Source organism: Phaenicophaeus curvirostris, chromosome 21 (genome assembly GCF_032191515.1).
Source record: "Phaenicophaeus curvirostris isolate KB17595 chromosome 21, BPBGC_Pcur_1.0, whole genome shotgun sequence".
Classification (NCBI taxonomy): Eukaryota; Metazoa; Chordata; class Aves; order Cuculiformes; family Cuculidae; genus Phaenicophaeus; species Phaenicophaeus curvirostris.
The window spans coordinates 11,846,031-11,872,594 of NC_091412.1; the positions used below are offsets into that span (position 1 = coordinate 11,846,031).

Consider the following 26,564-nt stretch of genomic DNA (forward strand, 5'->3'; position numbering starts at 1 on the left):
TGGCACAGCAGCTCGCTCACACCACCCTCCCTGCTCCCATCTGCTCCAAAAGATGTGCCAGAATCGAAATGTGCGTCACCTGGGAGTGACACTGATCTGACATGGCACTATCAAAAGTCTGTTGCTGTCAACCTGGTATCCCTCATACAGAATCCTACTGTGCCTGCCTTTGTGCTCTGAAACGCTGACAAAAATGAACTGCTCGAAACATGCATACGCACCAAGAAAAAAGGGAGTCTTGTCAGTAAGGAAGAAAGAGAATAAACTTCTCAGTTGTTTTGGCACTGATGTATTTTCCTTAATCCTCTCAAGGATATTGGAGGCTTTCTAGGCTGAGGGATCTCAATATCAGCCAGCTTACAACCTTAACTGGGTCCATGTTGAGATCAGGGATGGGAGGATTCCTTGCTTTCTGCGTTGGCTTTTGGGCCAAGTGGCTTTTAAACCTATTTTTGACATCTGAGAGCTCCATGTGTCCTTTCAATTCCCTCTCGAGTAATACACGAGTGCTAACCCTCCAGCCTCTGCAGGATCGTAGGAACAGAAATTCGAGCTGTCCCAATGCACGCTTTGCTTTGGAGTAAGATCTTTCAAGCTGTCTTAGATGTGCTGTTTCAAGGCACAAAATTGTTCCTTTAAAAATCAGATGACTGATCTTGAGCAGTGGATTGAGTCGAGATCTCACAGGCAAAAATATTCCTGGAGTCCAAAGAGGAAACATTTTGCTTCCTTATATTCCAGAGGAAAATATCTTTTTTATGACACGTTTGGACAGTCATTTTTGACGCATAGAATCATAGAATAGGGTTGGAAGGGACCTTAAAGATTATCTAGATCCAACCCCACTGCCATGGAGTCCTGGCAGACAGGGTTGCACCTCTGGAGAGGGGTCCCAGGAAACACAAGCTTCCAGCAGTATTTACCTGCCAGAATAAACACCCCCGTGGTGTCCATGTCATGTCAGGACCTTGAAGAACCCGAATCATTCATGCACAACCTCTCTCCTTGACTGGCACAACTCTGTTGATAGCTGGAAAGGGGCACTTGTGCACGTGGGTGATGGCTCTGCCCTGCAGTGAGTCCTGCTGGCAGTGATGTCCCATCATAAAACTGATGACCAGAATTTTGTGATTTTATTGATTATTGTATTTGTAGGAGGGCCTGTCTCTAACACGATATGCAATAAGTGTGCACCAACGCAAAATGTCTGAGGTTTCTCTCTCAGAATGACTTGTTTCCTTGGATTTGCTGTGGCTCTGTGTGATCTGTGCCTGACGTGCACCTAGTGGCATCCAGAATTCATCCCTACATCTTGATACAGCCTTTCTGCCTATTTTTTGACTCAGTTTCCACATTTAATACATCATTAAATGTATTCTCCCTGCCTCACAAAGTTCCGGATACTTTATACATGAGAAACGCTGCATAAACACTATCTGTATCTGTTTTATCTATTTTTCTTCAATAAATGAATGTCGTCTTTGGACAGTGAGAAGCTGAAATCATTCATTGCTTCAGTCATAGGACTTCACATCCTGCCTGCATCAGGTGGATTGAAAGAAATTGATAAGACAGAGCACAGCGATAAGTCTGTATTCCTACAAGATTCTTGTTTGCCAGCCAATACCACTCTGACTGAAAGGCTTTGAAGGGAGACGTCCTCTGACCACTCAGTATTTATATAAAATATTGACAGTGAGACTATTGGATCCTGCTCTTAATGTTCTTATAAATATTTGGATCTTTCAGGTTCCTTAAGAAATATTGTGCTGTTGTGTCTTCCCTTTGCACAGAGCCGGGAGGTTATTAAGATGACAAACTGCCTTTTAGCCAGTGGTGTCTTGATCAGGGAGATTATTTGTGCGTGTTTCACGTGATGTGTGAGCCGCTGTGCATGGTACAGAGTGCTGTAACTGGGGGGGATTCCCATGTTTTCTTGCTTTGCCACAACTTTTTCGTTCCCTTCAAGCTTCACCAATAAATTTATATTGTTTCTGACAGCTTAAAATGTTATATCCTTATTAACCTTTAAATTTACACTTTAAACTGGCCTGGTGGGATTGCATATGGAATGATTTAGATGACGCTCAAGAAAATGTTCCTGTCCAGTAACTAGTTGGAATAGTTATTCTATATTCATTATGAGACTGTGTTACTGTAAGGAAGGTTGTTGTTATTTGTGGTGTGGCTGGAGAGGAGGTGATGATAATGTTAATGCTCATTAGCGCGGTTGTTTCGAAATGAAGAAAGAGAAAATAATATCTTTTCTGCCTTCCACAGTATATTGAAATCCATGGAGTTTGCACCCTCCGAAAGCTCTGGTGCGCAGGTACTGAACCCACTTTTCTTTTTTACTTCAGCAGTTCAGTTAACGAACACAAATTCTATCTTACGGTTTGTTGGTGTTGGCATGGCTGATTGATGTTGAGGCGTATCAATGTTTTCCTGATGTTTTCTTGTGTAAAAAGCTGAACTGAACTTTTTTTGCCTGTTAATTCCTATGAAGTGGTCAAAGACAAAGACTGAGGTTTCAGCTGTGCGGGAGCAGGTGACCAGAGTGTTGTGAAGCTGCAGCTTTTAAAAATCCATGCGCAGCCACACCGAGATGCACGTGGTTCTTGTACTGACAGAAGGCTGAGCAAGGATTTAGCATTTTTCAGTCTTTGTTAGACTTGAAAATAGTGTTCGTAAAAGCAAACAAACCTTTCAGCACTAAGAAAGCGGAAGATACCTTTGCTATTCCAGCAAACTTAGGTTCGAAGGTTATGTATTAAATTCCTGCTTCTGAAATCTGAGCTGAATATCAATATTCTGGGGTTAATTTTTAGTATGCTTCTTTATAATAGAGGGTTAGCTGTTTAGTGGAAGGAGATGGCAGATTTCTGTGGCCGATGCTATTTTTGAACAAACTGCTTATGCTGAAATGCAGCATTTCAAGGAAACGCTTAACTTGGGCCAGTTGACCTAGAAGAAATAATATCATCTTAACTCTTACTTTAATTAGATTAAAAGAAGTCTACAGCTTTTAAATGGAGAGCTTGCCAGTACCGTTTTAAAATAACTAGGATTAAGAAAATGTTCCGTTAGACACTTCAAAATAACGCAGAATTGATGAATGATTTACAGTGAAAATTAAACAGTGAATCCCTTCTACGGCTCACGTAGGAGCACTGAGTGATTCCTGCAAATATATGCGTGGCAAATTCCCTAGCTGCGTTCAGAACAGAGATGAGCACTTGTTTTCTTCTTCTGAAATCTTTTTTAGTGTCTGAGTGAGACTCTTAATGCTTTCAGAAACAAACCTCCTGCTTTGATTTTCCTTAGGATGCATCTAAACCGCTGGAGGTGCTGCTGCTGGAGAAGAACCGCTCCTTGCAGTCTGAGAACGCCACGCTGCGTATCACAAACAGTGACCTGAGTGGTAGGTTGACACGGTTTTCAGCTATTCTGGTTCGTTTGCTGTCGTGTAAAGGGAGGGAGGGCTGAGTGAGAGATGAGTGTCTGAGCTAATGCATGGCAGAATGATTAAGAGGCATCAGGAACACTGAATAATGTTTGATTTCTGCAGTTTTGTAGGCTGGATGATAAAATAAAAGTTGGATACCGCAGAGAGTCTTTTAAAAGGTTAGGAAGGAGGGGCGTTACAAGATGTTCCGAGTGGTAGCGTTTGAGGCCGTTTTCTGTTTTGGGAACAAATTCATCCGTGGCACCAGAAGTCTCTTCCCCCACACACAATGTTATGCACAATGTTTGCATGCAGAACACAATAATCTTCCTGTCTGATACACGGAGATAGACTACCAGCAGGTCAGCTTGGAAAAACAACATACTGTCATTTTAGTGAAGTGTTTGCCGTTTGGCTTTCCTGATGTGGGCTTTTTACATCTTGCGTGCACATTTTTCAAATGGCAAGTCACGGAATTTCCAGATACTTGAATGCTTATGAGTTTTGCAGCTGGAAGAAAGTTAAAAGTTGCCACTGGCTCTGGGATTACTGAATTCTGAAATGGTTTATGGCTATAACTGAATGATCTTGGTGCATCCACCTGATGGCGATTCCTTTATTCAAATTGGTTCATTCCAAAATGTAAATGTTTGCTGCATTTGGGTTCAGTCAGCTCTAATGAGAAATGTCTTGAATGCGAGACAAAAGAGACTTGCTGTCTGTAACTGCATTTATTTAACTGTGTAACTGCACTTCGTGTCATTGTTCTAGTTTTGATGTTTGTAAGGGGGATTCTCCAGGCTGCAACATACAAGAAAGGTGCAAACATGAAATGCATGTTGTTTGTTTTGGGGGCCTTGTTTGGCTTATGAAAATTTCAATTATGGAAAATGAAAAAAAAAGAAAAAGAAACCAAAACCAAACCAAAACCAAAACTCCCACTGCCACATCATTGGCCCTTGTAAATCTGCACTTTTTCCCTTTGCGGGGCAAACTTTGCATTTTTTTATCTTGGTTTTTCCCTCCTTGACCCCCCATAATGCATTATGTTTGACCTTCCTTGTAGGGTCAGCCAGGAGAAAAGGGAAAGACCAGCCTGAGAGTCAGCGTCCTGCAACCTTGCCGGCCTCCCCTCCTTCTCAGTTGCTCCGCAACGCGGGGGAGCAGGCTTCCAATACTAATGGTACACACCAGTTCTCACCAACGGGTTTAAGTCAAGACTTTTTCAGCTCATCCCTGGCGAGCCCCAGCTTACCCCTGGCCTCCACAGGAAAATTTGCACTAAACTCTCTCCTCCAGCGCCAGCTAATGCAGTCCTTCTACTCCAAGGCAATGCAGGAAGCAGGAAGCACAAGCATGATTTTCTCAACAGGTCCTTACAGCACAAACTCCATATCTTCCCAAAGTCCATTACAACAAAGCCCGGACGTAAATGGCATGGCCCCATCTCCCAGCCAGTCAGAAAGTGCTGGGAGCATCTCCGAAGGCGAGGAGATAGACACGGCCGAAATTGCACGTCAGGTGAAAGAGCAGTTGATCAAGCACAATATTGGACAGCGGATATTTGGACATTATGTGTTGGGACTGTCGCAAGGATCTGTGAGTGAGATACTAGCCCGGCCAAAGCCATGGAATAAACTGACTGTGAGAGGCAAGGAGCCATTTCATAAGATGAAGCAGTTCCTCTCGGACGAGCAGAACATCTTGGCTCTTCGCAGCATCCAGGGTAGACAAAGAGGTAAGCGCTTGCCAGCCGAGGATCTGGCCCTATTTTACTGTTAGTTTCAAATGGTACAAATTGGAAGCTTCCCCACACGGGGCCATTGTGCGTTGCTGCTGGGTTTGCCTGAATCAGACATCAGGTACAGCAAGTGCAGCTTCCGCACTGCTGCTCAGCACTCCAGCAGGTTAGTATCTTTGCTTATGCTTTTATTAGCTGCTGGCTTGTGTTTATCAGCAGGAGCAAGCAGCAGGGACGTTCACATCCCACACTCCCCAATAGATCCGGGTCAGAGCTAAATGCACAGGGAAGAGGATCGGTAGCTACGAAGGGAACCAGCCCTCAGGAATACTTGAGAACTTTCATTTGCGTTTGTTTAGTGAGACCAGACTTCTGTTGGGTCTTGTGTGATTATTTTTTTCCCAAAAGTGTTTTGACAAAAAATCATAGGTAATGCGTGAGATGAGTACTTAAAAAACAATCTGCATTTGAAGCAGCTCTACAGCTGCAGTGATTATGAGAAATAACATGTGTTTCATTGTGATTCATCTTCAGCAAAGACTGAGATTTACATTTAAAGAAACTGAAAAGTAAGTTGTTTACAGTCGAGAAATATTGGAAAGGACAGGCAGGATTTTCCTAGATGTTGTTTAATTGAAAGTGCACGCTGTTAGATTTATAATCTGTTCTTCCTTTTGATGATTGTACTTGAGGGGATTATCTGCCCATCTTTAACCTCTTCATTTTTGGTATCTCTAGACATTTATTTATATCTCTCTAATCTCCTTTCCGAACGTAGCTGTAATCTTTATTAACAAATCAGCCAGCCTTGCTTCTTCCAAAGTAGCCGGCTCCTCCAGCTCCGACCGAGCTCGAGGGGCGAGGACAGCTCGAGCTCTCGTCCGCAGGGACAGGCTGCTAGCTTCTCATCTCACAGCCCATGATGTCAGAGCAACCATCCCCTGATTGTTTTGTTCTTACCAAACTTGTTTTTCAACAGAGAATCCAGGCCAGAACCTGAACAGACTATTTCAGGAAGTACCGAAACGAAGAAATGGGTCTGAAGGTACGTCACAGGCAGGTGTTTCTCTTTGCAGTCGATGCCTAGGAAGTGGAGTGTGCTTTAGCTGTGTGTTTCCTTAAAACTGTGCAGTTTGATTCTGGCCTGGAATCTGATAGAAAAACAGACAGTAAGTATAAAACAAACCATGGGTTAGACTGAACACTCTGCTTTTGCTAATTCTGCTGCTGCTGTACTAACATAACCCTGTTTGGATACTTTTTCCACTCCCAACTTCACTGTGTATGCAGATAAAAGGAGATCAGTGATAGAAGTGGCTTTATAAAATCATCAGATCTATTGAAATGCTCTCTTTGCTATTTTTGTGATTTTGGAGGGAGGAAGATGCACAATTACATATAATCCAACACGCTGCCTCTGCTCGAGATTTACTGCTTTCTTCTCATGGAGCTTATGTTGACAAATACACTTTAGTGTGCTGATAAATTAGCGTGGTGCTTACTTCAATGTGGAGTGTGCAAAAGATAACAAATAAGTGAACATCAGATCAATAAATTATCACTGAACAGGAAGTATCAATACTTTTCTTCATTCTAGCTAAGTTGCAGAATTTTTCATTTAGCCAGATGAGAGGAAGAAGAAAAAACAAACACGGCTGCCCCAAAACTGTGGTTGTTTTGACTCCAGCCAGAAATTATCTAGCTCACTTGCCAATGGTAACCTCATGATGAACAAAGCAGTTCAGTGCAATAGCATTCACAGTCATCAGTTTCCCTCCTTTTCTTCCCCTTAGTGGTTAAAAAAACCAAACCAAACCCAACCAAGCGAGTAAGAGCTCGTAGCTGGAGAGTGCTTCAAACGGGATCTGTGTTTAAATGACCATTTCTCTTTGTGTGTGTTTTCATCTGGTTACTCTTTCATTCTGTCTGGGGCTGAATGTACGCTCATCCGACTTCGCCTCGCAGCTGGTGCTGTTTTTAAGTTGATTCCTGATCTTATGCTTTTCGCTTTCTTCCTCTTCCGTCTGGTTCTTCTCCCTTCTGTTTCCTCTCCCCCTCAAAAATCAAAAAGAAAAGGGAAACAATAACCTCTATGATATCCTGGAAGAGGAACAGATGAGCCCCTAGTCCTTCCTCTGACCATGTCAGCATTCAGTGCAGCTAGTAGGCAGGCTTTGCACAGCAAGGATAGTTTTCTTTTTTTAAGTACATTCTTGGTGTTGTAAATGTTGGTAAAGGTCCTGTATAAACTGTCAGGGTGTGTGCGCGGTCTGTGTGTGAGTTAAAAAAGCAACCAAACAAATAGAGTTTTTCCTGGTGTCATTAGTTTTGTTTTCTTCCTCAGGTAACATAACCACAAGAATCCGAACCACAGAGTCTGGCTCTGACGAAGCCATCAAATCCATTCTCGAACAAGCCAAAAGGGAGCTGCAAGTACAGAAAACAGGTATGGACTCAGCTTATCTCTTACTTCTTTTATTTCAGAAGTTTATTAAAATAATTACCATGAGCTTTCTGCTCAGTTAATTATATTCTTAAAACCCTGAATGTAGGGTTGAAGAGCTTTTTATTTATTTGTTGGTTCAGTGGGGCTGTTTCTGTCTGTAAGACATTGCAAATTAGGTGATGTCTGTCACACTTCGCAGGTCTCTGCTCAGTGCTCTGCTCTACCCCGTTCCTGGGGGAGTGACACTCTGAGAATCCTTAGCTCCTTTTTCCACATGCAGAGTTCTGCCTTCTTTACACCACTCTGCAGGACAAAGCTACAAAACCCTCTCTTCTACCAGTTCACTCCTTGGAAAGGGAAGGGCCCCTGCTTTCTCTTCTCTGTAACCCAAGCCCCGGGGACACAAGTGCATGGGAGAGGGAATGGGATGCGTTTGTCGGGGGGAAGGTCAGGTTCCAGCCAGCAGTTTCACTCACTCGGTGCCGTCGCACTGAAACTGGAACACAGGCAAACGCAATTCTAGCTTCGGCTCGACTTTGTTGTGGGGTACAGGGTGCATTCAGTGAATGAAGTGGCAAACCCAAACATCATTCCCCTTCCATCATTAGTTTAACATCCTAACCCAAGACAAGTTTAATTTCTCATTGTATACTGTCACCTAGTTAACGTTTCTGTCTACTCTGTAGGCCTCTGAACTTTAGTTTCCAGCACTGCTAAAGGGCTGATGCTGATAGCGAGCACTGTGCGTTACTTCTTGTCTATAAAAGTAAATACTGATCTACAATTTGGGGTAGTTGTCTTTCAAGTGAAAAGTGAGTTAACCTTATGGCAAAGTCTAAACAACGAGTTAATATGCGATTTAAAGAATATAATTTAATGCAAGTAATCTTTGCAGAGAGAAAAATGTGGGCTCTGTGCAGGGAAGTGCGAGCACGTTGATCAGTAGCACGTGTCGGCTGAGAATCTCAGTCTTCCTTTCAGATACTAATTTGACTTCGAGACTCCCTATGAAACCAGCAGATAAAGCAGAAGAGGTGGTCCCCCTGTCTTTTTTCACATTTCTTAACTTTTCATGTATTTTATAGTGTGTGACAGGAAGGAATGTAGGGAGGCAAATTCAGAAATGTATTCAGATGAGGCATAAAATCAGGAGAATAATACGTAGCATGTTTCAAGCCTTGCTTCACTTGGAGGCCACTCTTGCAGTGATGGGTTCCCTGTTACTACCCAGTGCTTCCCTTTCCCCGCTCTTTGTAGAGCAGCTTTCAGAGGAGTTGCTTCTCAGGCACTGGGGACCTCAGTGGTCCTCTTAAATGGAAACAGATGCCATTGCAAAAGCCTCCTGGCTCTGCAGAGATAATTCTCCACCCACAGTCCACTCTCTGCTCACCCACGTGAGTCCTGTTGCCCACTGAAACACTGCATTTAAGTGTTAGCTCTCCCAAGGGCGCCTGGGGCTCCATCCCAGGTCTTGGGATAAGGAAGGGAGCGATGGCCAAGCATCCACCTGGTTCTTGTAGAGCTCTGTATTCCACTATTTGGGACTGTGGAGCAAGACGACAGGAAGCAGGAGCACATTGAGCTTGTCAAATGAAATAATGAGGTCTCTTAATGAAGTTCTTGCTTTGTTGCAACTCTGTGTTATATTCTTGGAGCTAAAAGGACTCACCTTGCTTACATCATAGGAGGGTAAAAACCGTCTGTCCAGGTGAAGCAGCTGTGTTGTGTTCTGAGTGTGCATCACCCTTCATTTGTGGAGATTGAAGTGAAAAGTTAAATAACTTTGTAAATCAAACCGTAAAATGTTATTGACCACGGGGGGTGGGGAGGAAGAGGTGAAGGCTTGATTTTCAAAGGCATTTATTGGACAATTTTTATGATGGTGGAAACGTGCAAGAAGATCTTGACTTGTGCGTTGAGTCTGTGTGTGCAAATGTCCAGCACTTTGGCATCTCTAAAAATTCTCCAGTGGAGAACTTTGGAAATCCTACCTTATTTTGAACAGTGCAAGTCTTCGCTTAGTGAGAACTCCTTCCTCCCATCCAGAAATGTATTGCAGCCCTGTTTCTGCCAGGGAAATATGTACAGTAGCATGTGTTGAATATAAAGCATGTTCCTCTGTTGCATTTAGTTTTTTGGTTGTTTTTCATAGCTGAGCCGGCTCAGCCGCCTTCTGCATCTAGCAGTGGCAATTCTGACGATGCTATTCGATCCATTCTGCAACAAGCCCGACGTGAAATGGAGGCACAGCAGGCTGCCCTTGAACCTGCCTTAAAAACACCACCTTTATCTCAAGCTGACATTTCTATCCTGTCCCCCAAACTAGTATCTACACCTGCAATGTCTTCGGTTTCCAGCTATTCTCCTTTGGCCATATCCCTGAAGAAACATTCATCTGTCACTGATTCCAGTATCTCTGCGTTGCAGAACCTCTCTGGGCTCAAAAAGGAGCCGCAGGAGGCGCCTGGGTTAGAGCTTCATGGAATAAGTGATTCTGCCCAGGGTATGTTGAGGCATGTTAAAAATGAGTTGGGACGTGGTGGTGTATGGAAGGACCATTGGTGGAACACTGTGCAGCATGAGAGAAGAAATACAGCTCTTCCCGAAGATATAAAAGTTGAGGAAGCCAGTGGTGGAAAAGAAAAGGTCAGCAATCAGACTAGGCCAGATCGTAGCCAGCTCCAAGGACCGTCTTCTTCAGAGTATTGGAAAGAGTGGCCAAACGCGGAATCTCCGTACTCCCAGAGTTCTGAATTGAGCATGACTGGGGCGAGTCGCAGTGAGACACCGCAGAATAGCCCCCTCCCTTCATCCCCTATCGTGTCTTTGTCAAAGCCATCCAAACCTTCGGTTCCTCCACTGACACCCGAGCAGTATGAGATTTATATGTACCAGGAGGTGGATACGATAGAGCTAACGCGGCAGGTCAAAGAAAAGCTAGCAAAGAATGGCATCTGCCAAAGGATCTTTGGGGAAAAGGTAAAGAACCGGTTAATCTCGTGTTACACCTTGGGGCAGAGCTTGGTTTAACAGAGGGCAATATGGCACGTTTGTCTGATGGGAAAATGTTGTTGCTTCCAATGTTTAGTATTGAAAAAATAAGCTCACAAAGGAAAGCATAAATTCTGTATTTTTGTGAGTTGCGTAGGGTTCTATACCAGGATTGGCTCCAGCCGTTGTAGCCAACAGTGGGGCCCACAGTCAGAAAGGTTGGAAGCAGGAGCAAGTATTATTGAGGCTCAGTGTTTCATGCTTAATGTAATGAATTTGTGGAATATTTGAGTAATACCATTGTCACGAGTGGAGAGTTCTACGTTTGTTAGAAGTGGAGATTATGGACACAAGAACATTTTTCCATTTTTTTTAACATTTGGAGATATGCACAAGGGTGTTTAAACAAACGCACAGAAAATCCCCTGCCTCTCCTTAGTCCCGAGTCAAGAATTCGCAGTCATTTTTCATACGTGGTGCTTGGTACCTTAGGCTGCTTTCAGACATTTTAAGCACTGTTTGATCACAGTTACATGTGCAAGATAAGACTTCTGAAGTTTTCCCACTGGGGGCCTTAAGCACTGAACACGTGGGGTTTCAGGCAGGTCCCCGACCACCAGGACACACTTCCCAGGCTATGAGAAGTTGTGGACATCTGGTGTTTCTTCTTTATAGAAAGAACTGAATCAACATAATGGTATAATGGGAGCTGGCGTCACGCTCGTAGCTTTTTACTAAGATGTGAAATGAAAAACCTGACCTCTTGAGGTCATTACAGATCCCGTGGCAGCTTTTGTTAGGTATGATTTTTCACCCTGTACCTGTGCTGAATTCCAGGCAAGTAATTGTGTTCTGCCTGTCTGAAATCCCCTTTTGCCGCAGCTGGCTGTATTCTTAAATATTTGCTTACATGGAGCTGCCACTGCTGCAGGTGAAAACACACATCATTGTAATTCAGACTGAAAACATCCACCAGATAGAGGCTTAGTCTCAAAAGTCCCAATTATTTCTGTTTGAGAACAAAACCCGTGCCAATCACCACCTGTTTCATCTGCCTGGGTGTGCCTGGACACGGTGTTTTTCCTGTTAGAACTGACGAAACTGTTTGACATGAAATATGAAAAGCATGCAAATCTCACACCGTCCTCCTGCGTTTGTGCTGCCGCTGCATTCCTGCAGGAATAACCCGCGCTCCATGGCAGGAGAAAAGCGTTTCCATTGATCACGTGCAGATGTCGTTTTGCTGATTGTCCGTGTAACACTGGCCTGAGGGATTAGCAGTAAAGGAAGCCAGTGACTTGAATCACACCTTCCACATCCAATGTCTTAACGTGCCCTTCTTGGTTGCTTCACTTCAGGTGTTGGGGCTGTCCCAAGGAAGTGTCAGTGACATGCTCTCCAGGCCAAAGCCATGGAGCAAACTGACCCAAAAAGGCCGAGAACCGTTTATTCGTATGCAGCTCTGGTTGAATGGTGAGCTGGGACAGTGTGTCCTGCCCGCACAAGGGCAGCAACAAGGACAAGGTAATTAACATTCCACTGTGTTGTTTGAGTTGAGGAGGAAGAAATCTTTGTTGGGTATTTTTTTTAATTTGCAGTAAGCGAGACCTGCGCCCGGCACTGGTCGGGGCAGTGCTGGGAATGGCAGCGTCCACCTCGCAGCCCGGCCAGTCCCTAGGGGAACGCGCTGGGAACGCTTACCAGTGAAGCACTCATTTATGTGTAATTGATAAGCAGCAGTTATCAAGTTCCTAATCAGGATGATATTACCTAGGCATGAATGTGATACGTACCTCAAAAAAATTTGGCCAAATAGCTGGAAAATCTTGTGTGCTGTTTTTGAGGATTGGGTAGGGCATCGTTATTGTTCCTAGGACAATATCGATTGCTTTCACAGGAGGTGAGCTAGAAGAACTAAGCTTTAAAGGGGGGATGCTGGGTTGCAATTGCACTTTTATTGTGGCTCTCTCTTACCCTAACACCTACTGATACTGCAAGGCCAGAGTAGAGTCTGGCTCGGCTGTACCCTTAATGCCACTGACTGAAACGAGCAGCGTGCACTTTGCTGTTTGTTGAGCCTGCTTACTGTTTGGTTTGTGGTTTGGCATCTCCTTTTATTGTTCCCTGATTTTCCTCTCCTCTCTTATCTAGTCCTTCACTCTGTGACATCATTGCAGGATTCCCTCCAGCAGGGATGTGCGAGCTCAGGTAAATCACCTGGTTTCAATGATTTGCTCTGAAATAATTCTCTGTGCTGTTGTTACGTTTCTGTTGCTTTGATGCCAAGAGGTTTCGCACGGTTTGTTGGATCATACGGGAGACGCTTCAATTTTTGTATTAATGCAGTTAATTCCTCGTTCTCTCCGTGTTGCTATGGCAGACGCAGGCAGTACACGTATTTAGCTGCATGTCTGAGGTGCAGAGACTCTGATCTGGGAGATCATTGGCTCTGTAGGGTTTTTTCCCATAGTTCAGCTTATCAGCTGCTGTGTGACAATGACTGTGAAGCAAGCCTCTCGTTTGTAACGCGAGCCGCCTACCCCCACTGCCTCCCTCCACGGTGTGGGGTTTTTCCACTTTCATTACACAAAATCTGCTTTGTTAATTCAAAGGTGGGGAAAAGACCACGTTACGTCTTTCTTTCTCAAGCTTTGTTACATATTCCAAGCTGACCTGTTTTTCTCCCTCCCTTTTCCGTTTGGAAATAGCAGATGCAGCCGGGAGGGGTGTGAAGGCGGAGGGAAGGGCTGGAGGTTTGTACGGTGTCCCCAGCCGAGGACAGAGGCTGGAGCAGCCCAACTGGCAGATACCAAACTCGACCCACACAGACTCTCTAGCAGTTCTGGGCTGAGCCAGCGTAAAGCGCTGGGGCTGGTTTGTGTTTGAGAAAAACCCTCGTACCCTGCTCAGTACTCACAGCCAGTGCCCGTGTTGGAGAGTTCTTGCATTTCAGGATAGGGAGGAGGGCTGTGTTCTGCTCTCCTCTGCCAGTCTGAAACACGCTTTTTTTTTTTTTCCGGAGCTTGCTGGTTTTATTCTGAATATCCCAACCAACTGCCTTTGCTCGCTCTAGAGGGAAACTGGTTTGCATTGTAAAAGATTTTACTAGCAGAAAATCCGTGATGATATTCAATCCGTGTTAGTCTTAAGAACGGTTGAAAATAAATAGATAAAAGCAAAAAAAAAATGCCTCTGGTAAAAACAAGCCATGAAAACAAAACCGAAATGGGAAAAGATTATTTGCAATCATAGAGCTATTGTTACTTGTAGCCCAGCGCTTAGTGAACATGGAAATTTCCTGCGACGTTTTGCACGCTGCTGTTCATTAAAGCGTGGCGGTGACTACTTCTGTGAGCATCAGTGCTGTGCCAGAGTAACTGTTACACTTACAAATGCCTGAGACAGCATGGAAAAAATGAGTAATTAATTGTAGCCATTTTAAGAGGAATTTGAAATCAGAGGAGCTGGGAAAAGGCTGCATTGTTATTGCTAATCATCATATTTATGACTAACTGTAATTAGAAAAGATTGAAAGACAAGCCCATAGTATTAAAATCCAACCACCTTACGGATTCCCGGGGGGATTGCTGGTAGCTGGAAGCAATTTCCTCCAGGAAGTTCAGTTGTGCTGCTGTGATGTTTTGCTCCCCTCCCACACTCCTGATCTCGTTTGTCAGTTCCTGCCCTTGAGCTCTCATATTTGGTGAGGCGACACGTTCCTATCAGCTAATAAAATCAGATTATTGATGACCGCCCTCCTTAAAGCCGACTTAGAAATGAGTACGTGGGCTCGTGCCCTCTCCTTCCTCCTTTCCAATGATTAAAAATAAAAACGTTGTGCAGAGCATCCTTTTCCTGGTAGAAAGGAGTAAGGGAGGTTGTGACACCACACAGAACAAAAGAGCGAAACCAGGTTATTTGAATGAGGAAGGGCAGTCGGGTAATTTTCTTTTATTAGCAGCTGTTCTGTAATTAAAAGCGCAGCAAACAGTTTGGAAAAGGTAATAATAATTATGCATTTGCAAAAGATCCACCACTGCAGGGCAGGAAAAAAAAAAAGCAGCTCCAATTTTCTGGTCTTCTGAGACATTTCCCAGGCAAATCAAGGCAGAAAAGGTTGCGTACTTGTAATTGTAAAGCAGAAATGAATCAGAACAATCTGAAAACGAGAAAAGCCTTCTCCATGCAGTTTAATTGGATTGGAACTTGTTGAATGCATGAAGGGAAAGAAGTGAAATTAAACTAATACAGGCAGTGGCTCCTGAGTGCCTTGCCAAGAAAGTCTGCAGTGTACGGAGTGTCAACAGGCACAGGAACAGCTCCGGCTTTTATGAGCTGTGAGTATTTTCGTTACCGTTTGGCACCACTCTATCAAACTAGCAAGATTTGCTGGGTTTCTGACCCAGTTAGTTACACTTCTGGATCATAAGGTTTTGATTAGCACCTCATTCATAAACATCTGTGCTTTTGTGTAGTTTTCCATTGTCACATGTGGACAGAGGGACCCATCGGTCTTTTATATGTAGGGGTAAATGGATAATCAGTATGTGTATATATATGCATGTATGTATTTTGAAATAGCAAAAGAAGCCAGGCTTGTTTATCTTCTTTGCAAGCTGTATTTATGGATTTTCAAAAAATCGAGTCAGTACCAAAATTGCCAGCGATTATATAGATATATCTGTATATTTTGCCTGTGACCTTTCATCAAGACTTTGGTGATTTTCTGCAAGTTTTGAGGAACAAGTTTTACACAAAAATGGTGCCTGTACCCTACGTGGTCAAAAATAGTATCAGTGCGCCCTTCTGAACGTTTCTGCTGTGTGTTTCTTTCCACCTAACTGCTCTGATGCCCTTGGGTAAATCTGCCTATTTAATGATTTATGTGTCAAAAGCACAGACCAAATCACACGGAGAAAAAAAGTGGAATTAGTGTCACCCAAGTGCATCAGCATTTTTCCTGATGAATTTGGCCCTTATTTAGCTGCATTGCTGATGGTCGGAGCTGGGTTTGGACGGGAGCCACGTGCCAGCAGAAGGGTTGTGTGCTTAGGTATTTTTCTAACTGCTTGTCCTATATGTCGTTCTTACTGTTTTATCATGGGGTTTTGTGTCTTTACTGAGCATCTTTTGGGCACGAAGACAAAGTTTCTTTCCCGGCGCTGTTGATTTCATAGCTGCTCCCAGGAAAGCCGCGTTTTTCTTCACTTTTGTGTTTATCCTCTGTGAAGGACATGTACTTTCTCTATACTACATTAAAGACTTGCAAATACTCAGTGGGAGGAAGATGAGCCTTTTTGGTCTGTGTTTCTGTAAGGGTCGTCTTATGACCTAATGTGGAAATCTTCATTTGCCGATACAGCTGCGGGTGATCTCCGGGGATTTTGAATTTCCCTTTTGTTTGTCTTCCTTTCTGGGTATCATCCATCATTCCTAACCTCATGCTGCTTAGCAATAGTAACACTCATGGGAGTTGAAGAAAGGATTATAGCAGCATAAAATGGGGAGCTAATTAGAGCTTGTTTCAAAATCAGAATCTAGCTTGAGATAATTGCATATTATCTGGTGATTTAAATACCCAAGATCTACTGTATTTAGATCAACTGAAACATGCATAAAGGGTTTATTTTCAAAATAAAACATTTGTAACAACAGGGAGATTACTTTTTATCATCCCTTGGGAGAGGAAATCTGAAAAAAATCAGAATGCAATCTGGTTTACAGTAGTTAGGATATTCACAGCCGTGTGGAATGATGACAAACCCGGGTATCCATTATATCTTTATTTCTGTAATGTTTTCCAGTACAGGAGCTGCTGAGCAGGCAGGTGGCTGGCTGTGTCCTGGGCAGATCTTCCCATTCCCCTCACAACAGGCGGATGCTGACGCGCGGATCGCTCTCCGCGGTGGGGAGGGAGGGCGTTTCAGGCGTACGGTTCCCATTCAGGATTACCACCCTGGTGCCCTCATGGGAAAAGCTCCCTGGCCACATGGAGGCAGTGGAGAAGCTCTGACCCCCCACCCGTGTTCATGATTATTTCCTTGGTTGTGTGGTTTTGTCTGGAGTAGCGGCGCTGTCCGAGATGGTGCTTCAGAGCACAAGTAGGATTGGCGGCTGAATCCTCAGTACCTTGAGATCACACAAGGAGGGAGGGAGTGCAGTTATGTGCTGGAATTCTTGGTTAATAAAACTGCGTGACATGAAATATTTGTGGTTGATGCAGTCTATAAACTGGACGAGAAGGGAGATCACAAGGCTTTTAATAGCTGAGTGGTTGCACGGCAAGAATTCCTTACATAGATGAGATGGGTTATGTTTGATGACCGATATTTGAGTCTGTTTTGTTGAGAAGGCTGTCTCCTTTTGTGCTAGGTACAAACGCATTTGTAAAGTTCGGGGCTGAACAGCTGAGTCAGCCTGACAGTTCTCTTTATGCAGACCCTGAAATGGGCTCTGATGAAGTTTCCCTGTTCTTTCTGTGGAGGTTGCAGCTCAGGAGCAGTTGGCTGTTGCTATCTTCATTTCAAACCCTTGGATATCAGCTGGCTCCACACACAGGCAGCTGCTGTAGTCTGTCTGTAATGTGTGTGATCATATTCTGTGCCATTTCCCTGACATTTGGACCCTGAAAACCTTCCTGGCAGCCCCCCTGCTATCAATAAAGCTGGGAGAATCACTGTCAAGGCACCTTGCTGCATCCTGGGAACACAGCGTGAAGCCAGTGTTTCAAGTTAGTTCTTAATATAACATTGGCCATCATTGCTGGCCATCAGCTGGTCCTTTCTGCCTCTTGCCTCGCTCTGTCCCCCCCAGGCTGTTCCGCGTGGCCATAGGACTTTCCTTGTCAGTGATGCTCTGCCAATGGTCAGTATTGGTAGAGAAATTCCTGTCCCGGTTGTATTCTTCTCTGTCCATTGAACCACCCAGTGATTAAACTTGCAGAAGATGGCTCCATCCTCATTGTGGTCATGGCTTTACCATTACAGAAGTGCGAAAGTAAAATATATAATCCGAGAGTGAATGCTGTTTTCTAGGCAGATATTCCTTGCAGCTGAATGACGATGGAGAAGCACCAACACACTTTCAGCATTAATCCAGCAAAGAGGAGACTGGTGCTGGATTCCGAAGTGGAATTTAATTCACTCTGGTTCATATCATTCATTTTGGAGAAGTTACCCAGTCCGGTTAGAGCTGTTTAGTTCTGTGGTTCTTTGGGAATGCATGTGCTTTACGCTCTCTCCCCTTTTGTGTGTAGGAAGGGATCTCCAAGCAGGAGCTCATACTTGGCTCGGCAGTAGCGTTGCACCAGGCACAGGAGTGCCTCGGTCTCAGAGTCTCCTTTTTAACGATTAGAATTAGTGTATGGGTATATTTTTCAAGTTAATGAAAAAAAGAACATTCCTGACCACCATTGCTGCCACACTTCCCAGGTAGCTTATGGGATCCCAGGTAGCCTGAGAGTTGGTTTGTGGGTGAGCGCTTCCACTGCAACCTCAGCTTCAATCGGAGCGTGCAGCTCCCTTGCACTCTCTCCAGGCCTTGTTTAAAGGAAACGATTGAATATTAGAGCTCTGTAAATTCCACTCCTCGTCACTTCGTTACTTATTACTTTATTTTATTTATTATCGGTGTTTTCTTTTCCTTCCGCTTCAGAGCTGAGCAGCCTCCTTTGGAGAGGGACCCCACTACTTCTCCTCCTTGCAGGGGCTTCACGCGCCAGCTGCAAACCACAGAGGAGCTGGGTGGAAAACGAGGAGCTGATCCATTGGAAAGGCAAACACAAAAATAACTGGAGCAGCAGTGAAACGGCGGCGAGGCCGTCGCAGTCGTGCTGTGGCGCAGGGAAGGCCAGGCAGCTCCAGGGGGGTCAGAAGCCGGGGTGACGGCCAGGATCTGTCCCCCGTGGGCTGGCAGCTGCAGAAGAGGTCGGGAAGGCTCTGCTCCCGAGGGAGCGGGTATTTTGCTGTTGGTAACAGGAGGCTCTGGCAGCTGGCAGAAGCTCCTGTTGGTCTTCTGGTTGCTTGTGGGGAAAGGAGGGGGTGGCAGGTCCGGTCCCCGCGGCTGCCGCCGGTGGGTGCAGCCCCCATCACACCCTCCCGTCCCCGGGCAGCAGCACTACCGCTGCTCAGCTAATGACAAAATGCTCCTCCTCTGGCTGGAAATTACCTTGCTTTCAATGCAAAGAACAGATAATGGGCTATTTTCCTTCCAAAATACTGTGAAAAAGGTGTGCAGGTTGTTATTGCAGTCTTAAAATGGGGATGGAACTGGGAGGCAGCTGTCTCCTCCACCAGGTAGCTCTGAAAGAGGGAAATAAACAGCCTGTTAGACTCGAACGGCTCTGATTAGAGAGTTATTTATTGCTTGGGAGCAAATTATTCCCAAGAAGAAAAAAACAGAAAATTGCCAGAAAATTAATGTCTTCCAGGTTACCTTCAAGCCTGGCCTGTGCGTTAGGGTGCAGCAGGAGAGGAGAAAAATGGGTGAATTTGTCTCTGATTTGTTGGGTGTTGGAGGGTTTGAATTTGCCAGCAGCCATCCAGGGAAACGGCGAATGAAAGAATCCAGTGATATTTTAAATGGATGAGAAACACAACTTGCATTGGACACAAAGCAAAGCGAATTTGAGATCAAATTTAAATAAAAGTGAAAATAGAAAAATATCCAATTAATAAGCCTAATGAAAGGAGGAAACAGTCCATGTCCCACATTTATACTTGTCAAAGATAATTGCTGATAGCAACTTCAAAGCTGCTGGTTGCTTTGGCTGTGTCCGTAATGCCCTGTAGCGAGATGGAAGAGAGGGATGGTTCCCCAGAATGACTCAAGCACTGTTTGAAGCTGTTTGTTGGCAAAACCTGAGCTGGGCAAAGGGTCTCTGTGATGAGCCTGGCCAGGACAGCGAGCTGTGAGGAGAGCAGCCTCGTCCCCGAGGGCTAATCACCAGCTCTCCCGGCCAAAGCTCGTTTCTGTGCCGTGTGCTGAGCGATGGTTCCCTCCGGGCTCCCCTCCTGGGACATCCCCGCGCTGGGAGAAGGGAGGCTGGGCTGGGGGCCGGGCAGGAGCTGCCCTCGCTACCCACTTGGCGCCCATGAAGAGGTGTGAGACGGGCTGCAGCGTGACTGTGGTTCATGTTTGTCTCTCTCTTTTACCCCTCTGGAACTCGGGTCCTAAAAATAGTGCGAGTTTGAACTGGCAGATGTTTCATTTGTCCTTTACGAGAGGACCAAAATTAGCCTCTCATTTGGCACCTAAATAAAGCAGCTTCACTGCGGTTACGTGAACTTTGCAATTAGTGTCTATTGAAGTTGCGACATTTTGTTGTGTGGTGGGGAAGGGCATCGAGCAGGCGATGCCAGCACCTAAACAGCCACCAGACCTTGGCAGAGGGGGCGAGCGAGAACGAGCTCAGCAGTTCTGCTCCGGGGGTTGGTTTGGGGGTTTTTACTTTTCAGTGATCTGAGGCGGGTGGGTCCTTTTCCTAATGAAGGTTTCATTTAAGGAAGGGGGAAAAAAAAAGTCAAAAGTAACTTGGAAACACTCAGAGCACTGTCTGCTGTAAAGGTAAAAAAAAAGATTAATAAAAGGGCAACGATGGTTTCTCTAATTTTCAGAGAAAAATCCGCACAGAGTGCCTGGAGCTGGGTTAGCAGTGGGACTCCCCAGGGGCAACAGAAAGATGTTATAATCAATTACCACATCATAACACTGATGTATGATAATTACTGAGTGTTCCTCCTGAGATAGTGCAGCATTTGGCTGGGATGCGGCTCTTTCATGGTCCACTGCCTGATTAATATGCAAATAATAGGCTGATTGCATGATGAATGCAGAAAATGAGTTCGCTGATAACGTGAGCACCGAAGCGGGAAGATGATAAATTACTTTTACTGACTGTCCTACATTAAGTACCCTTTCTCAACAATTTTATCACAAATTAAGTAAAGCAGTATGGCGAGATTATGAGGATGTGTAAAATAATGTACCTTAATAGCTTCTATAATATTGTTGCGTACAATGTAAATGTCATTTTGTTTCAATGCTTTGGCCGGTGCTCCTCCCGGAGAGGAGCGCGTTCGTACAGGGATGCTCAGGGTCACTCCTCGTCCACTGCTTTCCTCGGAGATGAAGAGCAACCACTGTGGATGTTGGATAGGGCTTCAGTGCTGAGCACTCGTTAGTCTCGGATCCATCCCGTATGGATGGACGTGAATGTCCGCATTGTTCGGTAGGGGAGATGGATTGAAATGCGGTGCACGGGGTGCATCTGCGTTCTGCTTCTTCCCCTCGACTGGAGCAGAGAAGAGGTTCACGACTCAAAGGAGGGTGTAGAACAACGTAGGCAACACCCTCACTATATGATGTGGATGTTAGGGTTGTCCTGTGCAGGGTCGGGAGTTGGACTCATTATCCTTGTGGGTCCCTTCCAGTTGAGGCCATTCTGTGATTCAATGAAATACCTTCATACTCAGGGTTATGGCAGAGGGGGATGACAAACACTCCCGAACATGGTAACACGTTGATGTTAGTCTCAAATCATCAGGTCAGCGAGCCAGAAAGAGCCCGTAAACTGCAGCAGAACCTCTGCAAGCTCTGACTCTGTTTTCCAAAAGGTAATGCGTATGTGTTTATTTTCATTATACTAAAAACATAACCGTGTGGGGTTGTGGCATCTTGATTGATTGCTTTCATGGCATATTTGTTTTAATATTCAGAAAATCTTTAATAAAGTTTCTGCACACAAGCTGTTTTAATAATAAGGTTATTGAAAATATTTTACAGCAGTTATTTCTAAATATTGACTTCTGAATTACAGAAACACAGAGAAATCTGAATTTTAAATAAAGATTAGCAGAGTAGAGCGAGGTCTTCTAAAGCAGCCATAATTTTGCCATTCATCACCTAATTTAAAATCTGTTTTCTTTTTAAGAGAGGGGTTTTTAGTTGTTTATAGGTGATACATAAAAACCAAAAATTATCGTTCACTCTTCAATGCGGAGCCCCTGCTCTGGGCTCCGGGAGCTCTGTGTGAGCAGGCATTGGAGGAGGTTCTCCCTCCGGGCTTGCTGTGCCGTTTACCTCTTCCGAAGGCATCAGCCCTTGGCCACTGAGGGCTGGGGGCCTGGCCTGAGGATGGCTCTGGTGTTTCCCAGTTGTCTCTGCAGCCAGCTAAAAAATTCACAAGTTCCTTTTTCCCCCTGCATTCATTGTAAAATAGTGCTTAGTCGTGACTGTAGAGACCTCCTGCTTCCCTGGAGAACATCTCAGAAGTGTCCTTCGCCGCCGCTTGCGAGTTCTCTCCGCAGTGCGGCTGCGTCGGGGCTGCTCTCTGGTCACAGTCCGATAGATTGCAGTGCAGCTCTGCCTTTTTCAAGTTTTTTTCAAGTACTTCTAACAGTTGTATTCAAGTATTTCCAGCATTTAGCTTTGTTGGATAGTTTCATGTTCTCCTGTCATTTAACGTATTCCCTATTTTTAGCGCTGCCCCAGTAATTTCAGAGCTAACAAAGCCAGTTTCCTCCGTGTTCGGTGCACACATGCACACATCTGCTTTCCTCCAGGGGTTTCCTTTTGATCGCTCCCCCTGCCCACATCAGATTTCCCTCTGAGTCAAGACTCAAGAGAACATTTTCCCCAAAGTTATAACATTGGTGAAACAAACAGACTCTCCACGACCAGGGTGGGAATCCATAACCATGACTAGAGCAAGCGCTTGCGACTCCAGCTGCACGTTGCTGCGTCCCTCGTGTCGTTACAGACCCTGCAGGGAGGGCTGCGTGCTCCCTGCCTATAGCCAGGGGAGTTTAGAACTTTAGGGAAGATCGTATTTTCCCAAGCCACATTAGTTTGCAAATTGTGACTAGCCAAGGCTCACTCACCGCAGTAAATCCACCAAAACCGCAGCCTGAGAGAGAACATTCAGCTTTCACGGGTAGTGACCTTCCAGTAGCTGAAGGGGCTCCAGGAAAGCTGGGGAGTGACTTTTTTTCCAAGGACATGGAGTGGTAGGACAAGGGGGAATGGATTTAAATTGGAACGAGGGAGATTCAGACACGAGGAAGAAATTCTTTACGATGAGGGTGGGGAGGCCCTGGCCCAGGCTGCCCAGAGCAGGGGTGGCTGCCCCATCCCTGGAGGGGTTCAAGGTTGGATGGGGCTTGGAGCCCCTGATCCAGTGGGAGGTGTCCCTGCCCATGGCAGGGGTGGGACTGGGTGGGCTGTGAGGTCCCTTCCAACCCAAACCATTCCATGGTTCTGTGATTGTCTTTTAATTAGCCAGAAGAGGGATGGATTGCAGAGCGGTGCCACAAGTACAGCTCGGATTTGTTCTGTATTTCAAACCTGTGCTGCTCCACTGTTAGCGAGGAGAGCTGTTAGCGTGGTTTAGAAGACCCTGCCAAGAGCCATTGCTAAAGGTGGCAGTGAACACAAGATCAGAGAAAAATAATGATGGTGATGTTCAGGCCCTGGGAAAAGGTGCAGCAGGGCTGTCCTGAGATGTTGCCCCTGATCAGCCGTGTGACCAGGTCGTGATTCTCAGGACGATGTACCCCAGTTTTTGGTCTCCAGCTCGGATAGAATGGACAGCCCAGTCATCGGGGAAGGCAGAAACTAATCCAGTCCCAGTGTGAGACACTTGGGTCTCGGGCAACCTGCCAGGCCTGTTGTTGTCCATTAACTCAGCTGCACGAGGAGGTAAACGCAGGCCCTGGAGTAGCAAATGCTCTTTTAAGAGGTTGCTGAGAAATCTGTCCATATTTGTCTGCTTTCATCTTCCCTCCTAATTTGCCATAAAGGGAATGAGCAGAGCGTGGGATGCCTCGCTGCCTCCGTGCTCGGCTCGGGACGTGGTGGATCCCGCGGTTCCTCGGGAGGGGACTCTGGGTTTGGCTGGTTTGGCACGGACCTGAAGCCAGAGCGTTGGACAGAGCAAGAAGTGGAGCATCAGACCACGCGCCAGTTAAATCATGTTTGGGTTCTTGTCGGAATGTCACAGAGTACCCTGTCAATTTGTTTTAGCAACTTGTCCTTCCAAATGCGCAGTTCGCCTTATGGCATGCCAGCAGTAAAAATGTCACTTACAATAATTACTTTTTGGTGAAAATGCTTGCTGACTTCCTACCTTCAAGCTGTTTTTTACACAGTGGGGAGATAATAAGAAATGACTTTATCCTGACTGCTCAAATGAACACTAAATGGAATTTAGGTTATTATTACTGCAGATAGAGGGCTGTGTATGGAAATTTAAATAGTGGATCAGATAAACTACAGAGATTTGTCTCTGAAAATTATAGTGGATCTGCTTTTTCAATCCACTTTGCTCTGAAAGTTAAGGCAGCTGTTGTCTGCCTGCTGTCTTTAGAATATAATATTGCTCATAATCCTTTTAGAGGCCCCTGAATGCCTTCTGTGTTTTGCATGATCTTCCTCATCTTCTCCACGTTCTGTACCTGGTTCCCCAGGAGTCCCTTTGGCAGGTTGTTAGCTGAGGTTGTGCTGGCAGCAAAGGTTGGGCAGCTCATTGTCCCAGCGGTTCCTGGGCTGGGGAAGCACCGAGTGCTCATTTCAGCCAGACGAGTTCTGGGACGAGGGGCTTGGAGCGTGCAGCTTGTGGTTTATGCTTGTGAATTCAGAGGCTTTTGTTCAAATCTCTGAACCTTGGATTTACAAGCCAATGCAAAGTGCTCATGGATGCAGGAGGTGAGGCAGCGTCTGAGCAAAGGTTGCAAACATTCCACTCTCAAAATATGTGCAAGGAAATAAATGGGAGGAATCTGCCTGTGCTGGCAGACAGCAGCGTGGTGCCTCTGGGACCGGTGACACCGTATCCCTGTCTCAGCATGGCTCTGTCATGCAGATACCTCTGCTGAGGGGCATCCGTGTGGGACTGGTGTCAGGTCAGGTCGGAATCCGTGGTCTTCTGGGGTGGTTGTAGCAGGTATCACCTGTAAATCTTTGCATCTGGGGTGTCCTGGGCTTCAGAAGGAGGATCCAGCTGAAGCAGATCTGAGCTCAACCACTGCTTTTGTATAGAGAGCCATGCTAGGTTACGTCCTGTGGCAAGAAGAGCTTCTGTTCATCGCAATCATGAAATAGTCCTTCTTCACCAGAGCCCAGCAGTTCTGCAGAATGTAATTAAATGTCATACAGCCATGCTGGCAGGGCTTGGGGTGCTGCAGGAGGAGAGCCCAGCGCAGTCCGTGGTTCGTTACACCCTACATGGATTTCATCATGTTACGGTGGCAGAACATGATCAGACATTGTAGAGGGATGTGTCAGGCTGATGCTGTCTGACAGGGAGCGTGTTCAGGTAATTTGGAGGCCAACAGAGGGGTAGTCGTAGTCCAAAATGTTCTACAGCCTGAGTTGAAGCGATTCAGGACCCGGGATCCAGTACGGGGGACTTGACCCCAGCATGGGGCTGGGAAATTATGTAGTTGGAGAAGAATGAGAAAATCTGATGTTAAGTTCAGGAAAACTGCTGTAACTGTTGAACTGAGGCCGGAACTCTGTCTTCAGACTTTTTTAATGTTTTCCAAAGCAGTGTCATGATAGAAGACCTGGAGAATGTGTAGGTGGTGAATGGGACCAAAGCACGGTTTGGCTTCATCCATTGTGCTGAGGAGTGTGAGACCACAAAAGTCGACTGTCTTTCTACCAGGGTAGATGGGGAGGTCCTGTTGGAGACCTTTCTCCCGTCCTCTGCAAAGCCCAGGCTGTGCCTCGCTTCTGTGGCTTCCCGAGACTTAAAATAATCCCAAGTTCTGCAGTGTTCTCATCGCTCGGGATGCTCTAGATCTATCCAGCTCTTGACTTTTATCACCTTGTTCTTGAAGCTTTTGGGCTTTTGCTGCAGGTTTTTACCTGGATACAGGCTGATGGGGAGCAAAATGCAACAGCCTTTTGATAGAGCAGAGTTTATCTGGTATTTATGAAAGTGCCTTCGTCAATAAATGATGGCAGAAGGTTTGCAGGTTGTGAATGGTGGGAGGCCCTCAGCCTCCCGTGGTGCAGTGTCACGTTCGCAGTGACGATATCCTCTCGTCCTCTCCATACACACATGCAAACCTTCAGTGAGCATCACTTAGGCACTCAGAAGAAATCAGATCGTTCTTAAGTTAATGATGTCCTTCAGTGAAGTGTGGGCTTAAAAAAGCAGAACACTTTTTAAAGGAATAAGCTTTCAATGCATTGTTTTCATTGGAAATGTTCAATCCTACTTTTGAAATCTTACTATGTATTTTTTCAGATGTCCTGAATTTCCTTCTTTGTTCTGTGAGGAATCTGAGAGACGTGAATACAGAAAAATTATTTTATAGAGCATGTGAAACGGCTGTGGATTGACAGTTAAATAGTGAATACAGTCAATTTTCTCCTTTGTTCTGCCAGCAGTCACTTGTACTCAAAATGTGTGTTTAATTTTTTAAGTAGATTAACAGGAAGTGTTTGCGTTATTTGATTATTGAATTGACTTTTCCAAATAATGGATCTTTTCCTCAAATATTTATGTGATCTTGAAAATGTCATTCCATAAGGGAAAAATGCTAAAAATGAATGGGGAACGTATTTGAGTTATTTGTGGTGTATGCGCACGATGCCTCCTGAAATCTCTGTGCGTCGTGGGGGGCAGGCAGCTCGTCATCTGTACTGCCTTCCAAAATTAGACTCGGATAATCCTACCTTTTGGAGTAAATAAGCAGCAGATTGGTCTTAAAAATGAAATTCAAGTAAGCTCTTGATGTGTGATATAAAAAATAAATAAGCTAATATATGAGCAGCACGGAGCATGTCCGCGCTGGCTGATAACACTGATTACCTTTGCTGTTTACCTAATTAGGCTGGGCAGGGAGAGGAGAGGGAGGAGGCGGCATCGGGAGATGCTTTTGTTTAGTCCTCTGTGGTTGGGGCTGGATTTTGGATTTGGTCTGCGCTCGCGTTTG

General features: G+C 45.3%; 1 protein-coding gene across 7 annotated transcripts in view; it reads left to right on the forward strand.

Moving 5' to 3' along the window:
* Positions 1 to 26,564, forward strand: part of CUX1 (cut like homeobox 1) — a 231,844-nt gene that overhangs the window by 162,018 nt on the left and 43,262 nt on the right. Inside the window, exons 13-20 of one of the 7 annotated variants that reach the window (XM_069873838.1) lie at positions 2,281 to 2,329; positions 3,325 to 3,421; positions 4,512 to 5,183; positions 6,166 to 6,231; positions 7,531 to 7,632; positions 9,785 to 10,611; positions 11,982 to 12,147; positions 12,775 to 12,831. In XM_069873838.1, the coding sequence (XP_069729939.1) occupies positions 2,281 to 2,329; positions 3,325 to 3,421; positions 4,512 to 5,183; positions 6,166 to 6,231; positions 7,531 to 7,632; positions 9,785 to 10,611; positions 11,982 to 12,147; positions 12,775 to 12,831 (2,036 nt within the window). The remainder of the gene's footprint in view (positions 1 to 2,280; positions 2,330 to 3,324; positions 3,422 to 4,511; positions 5,184 to 6,165; positions 6,232 to 7,530; positions 7,633 to 9,784; positions 10,612 to 11,981; positions 12,148 to 12,774; positions 12,832 to 26,564) is intronic. The other 6 variants (XM_069873839.1, XM_069873840.1, XM_069873841.1 and 3 more) reach the window with 6 other exon arrangements.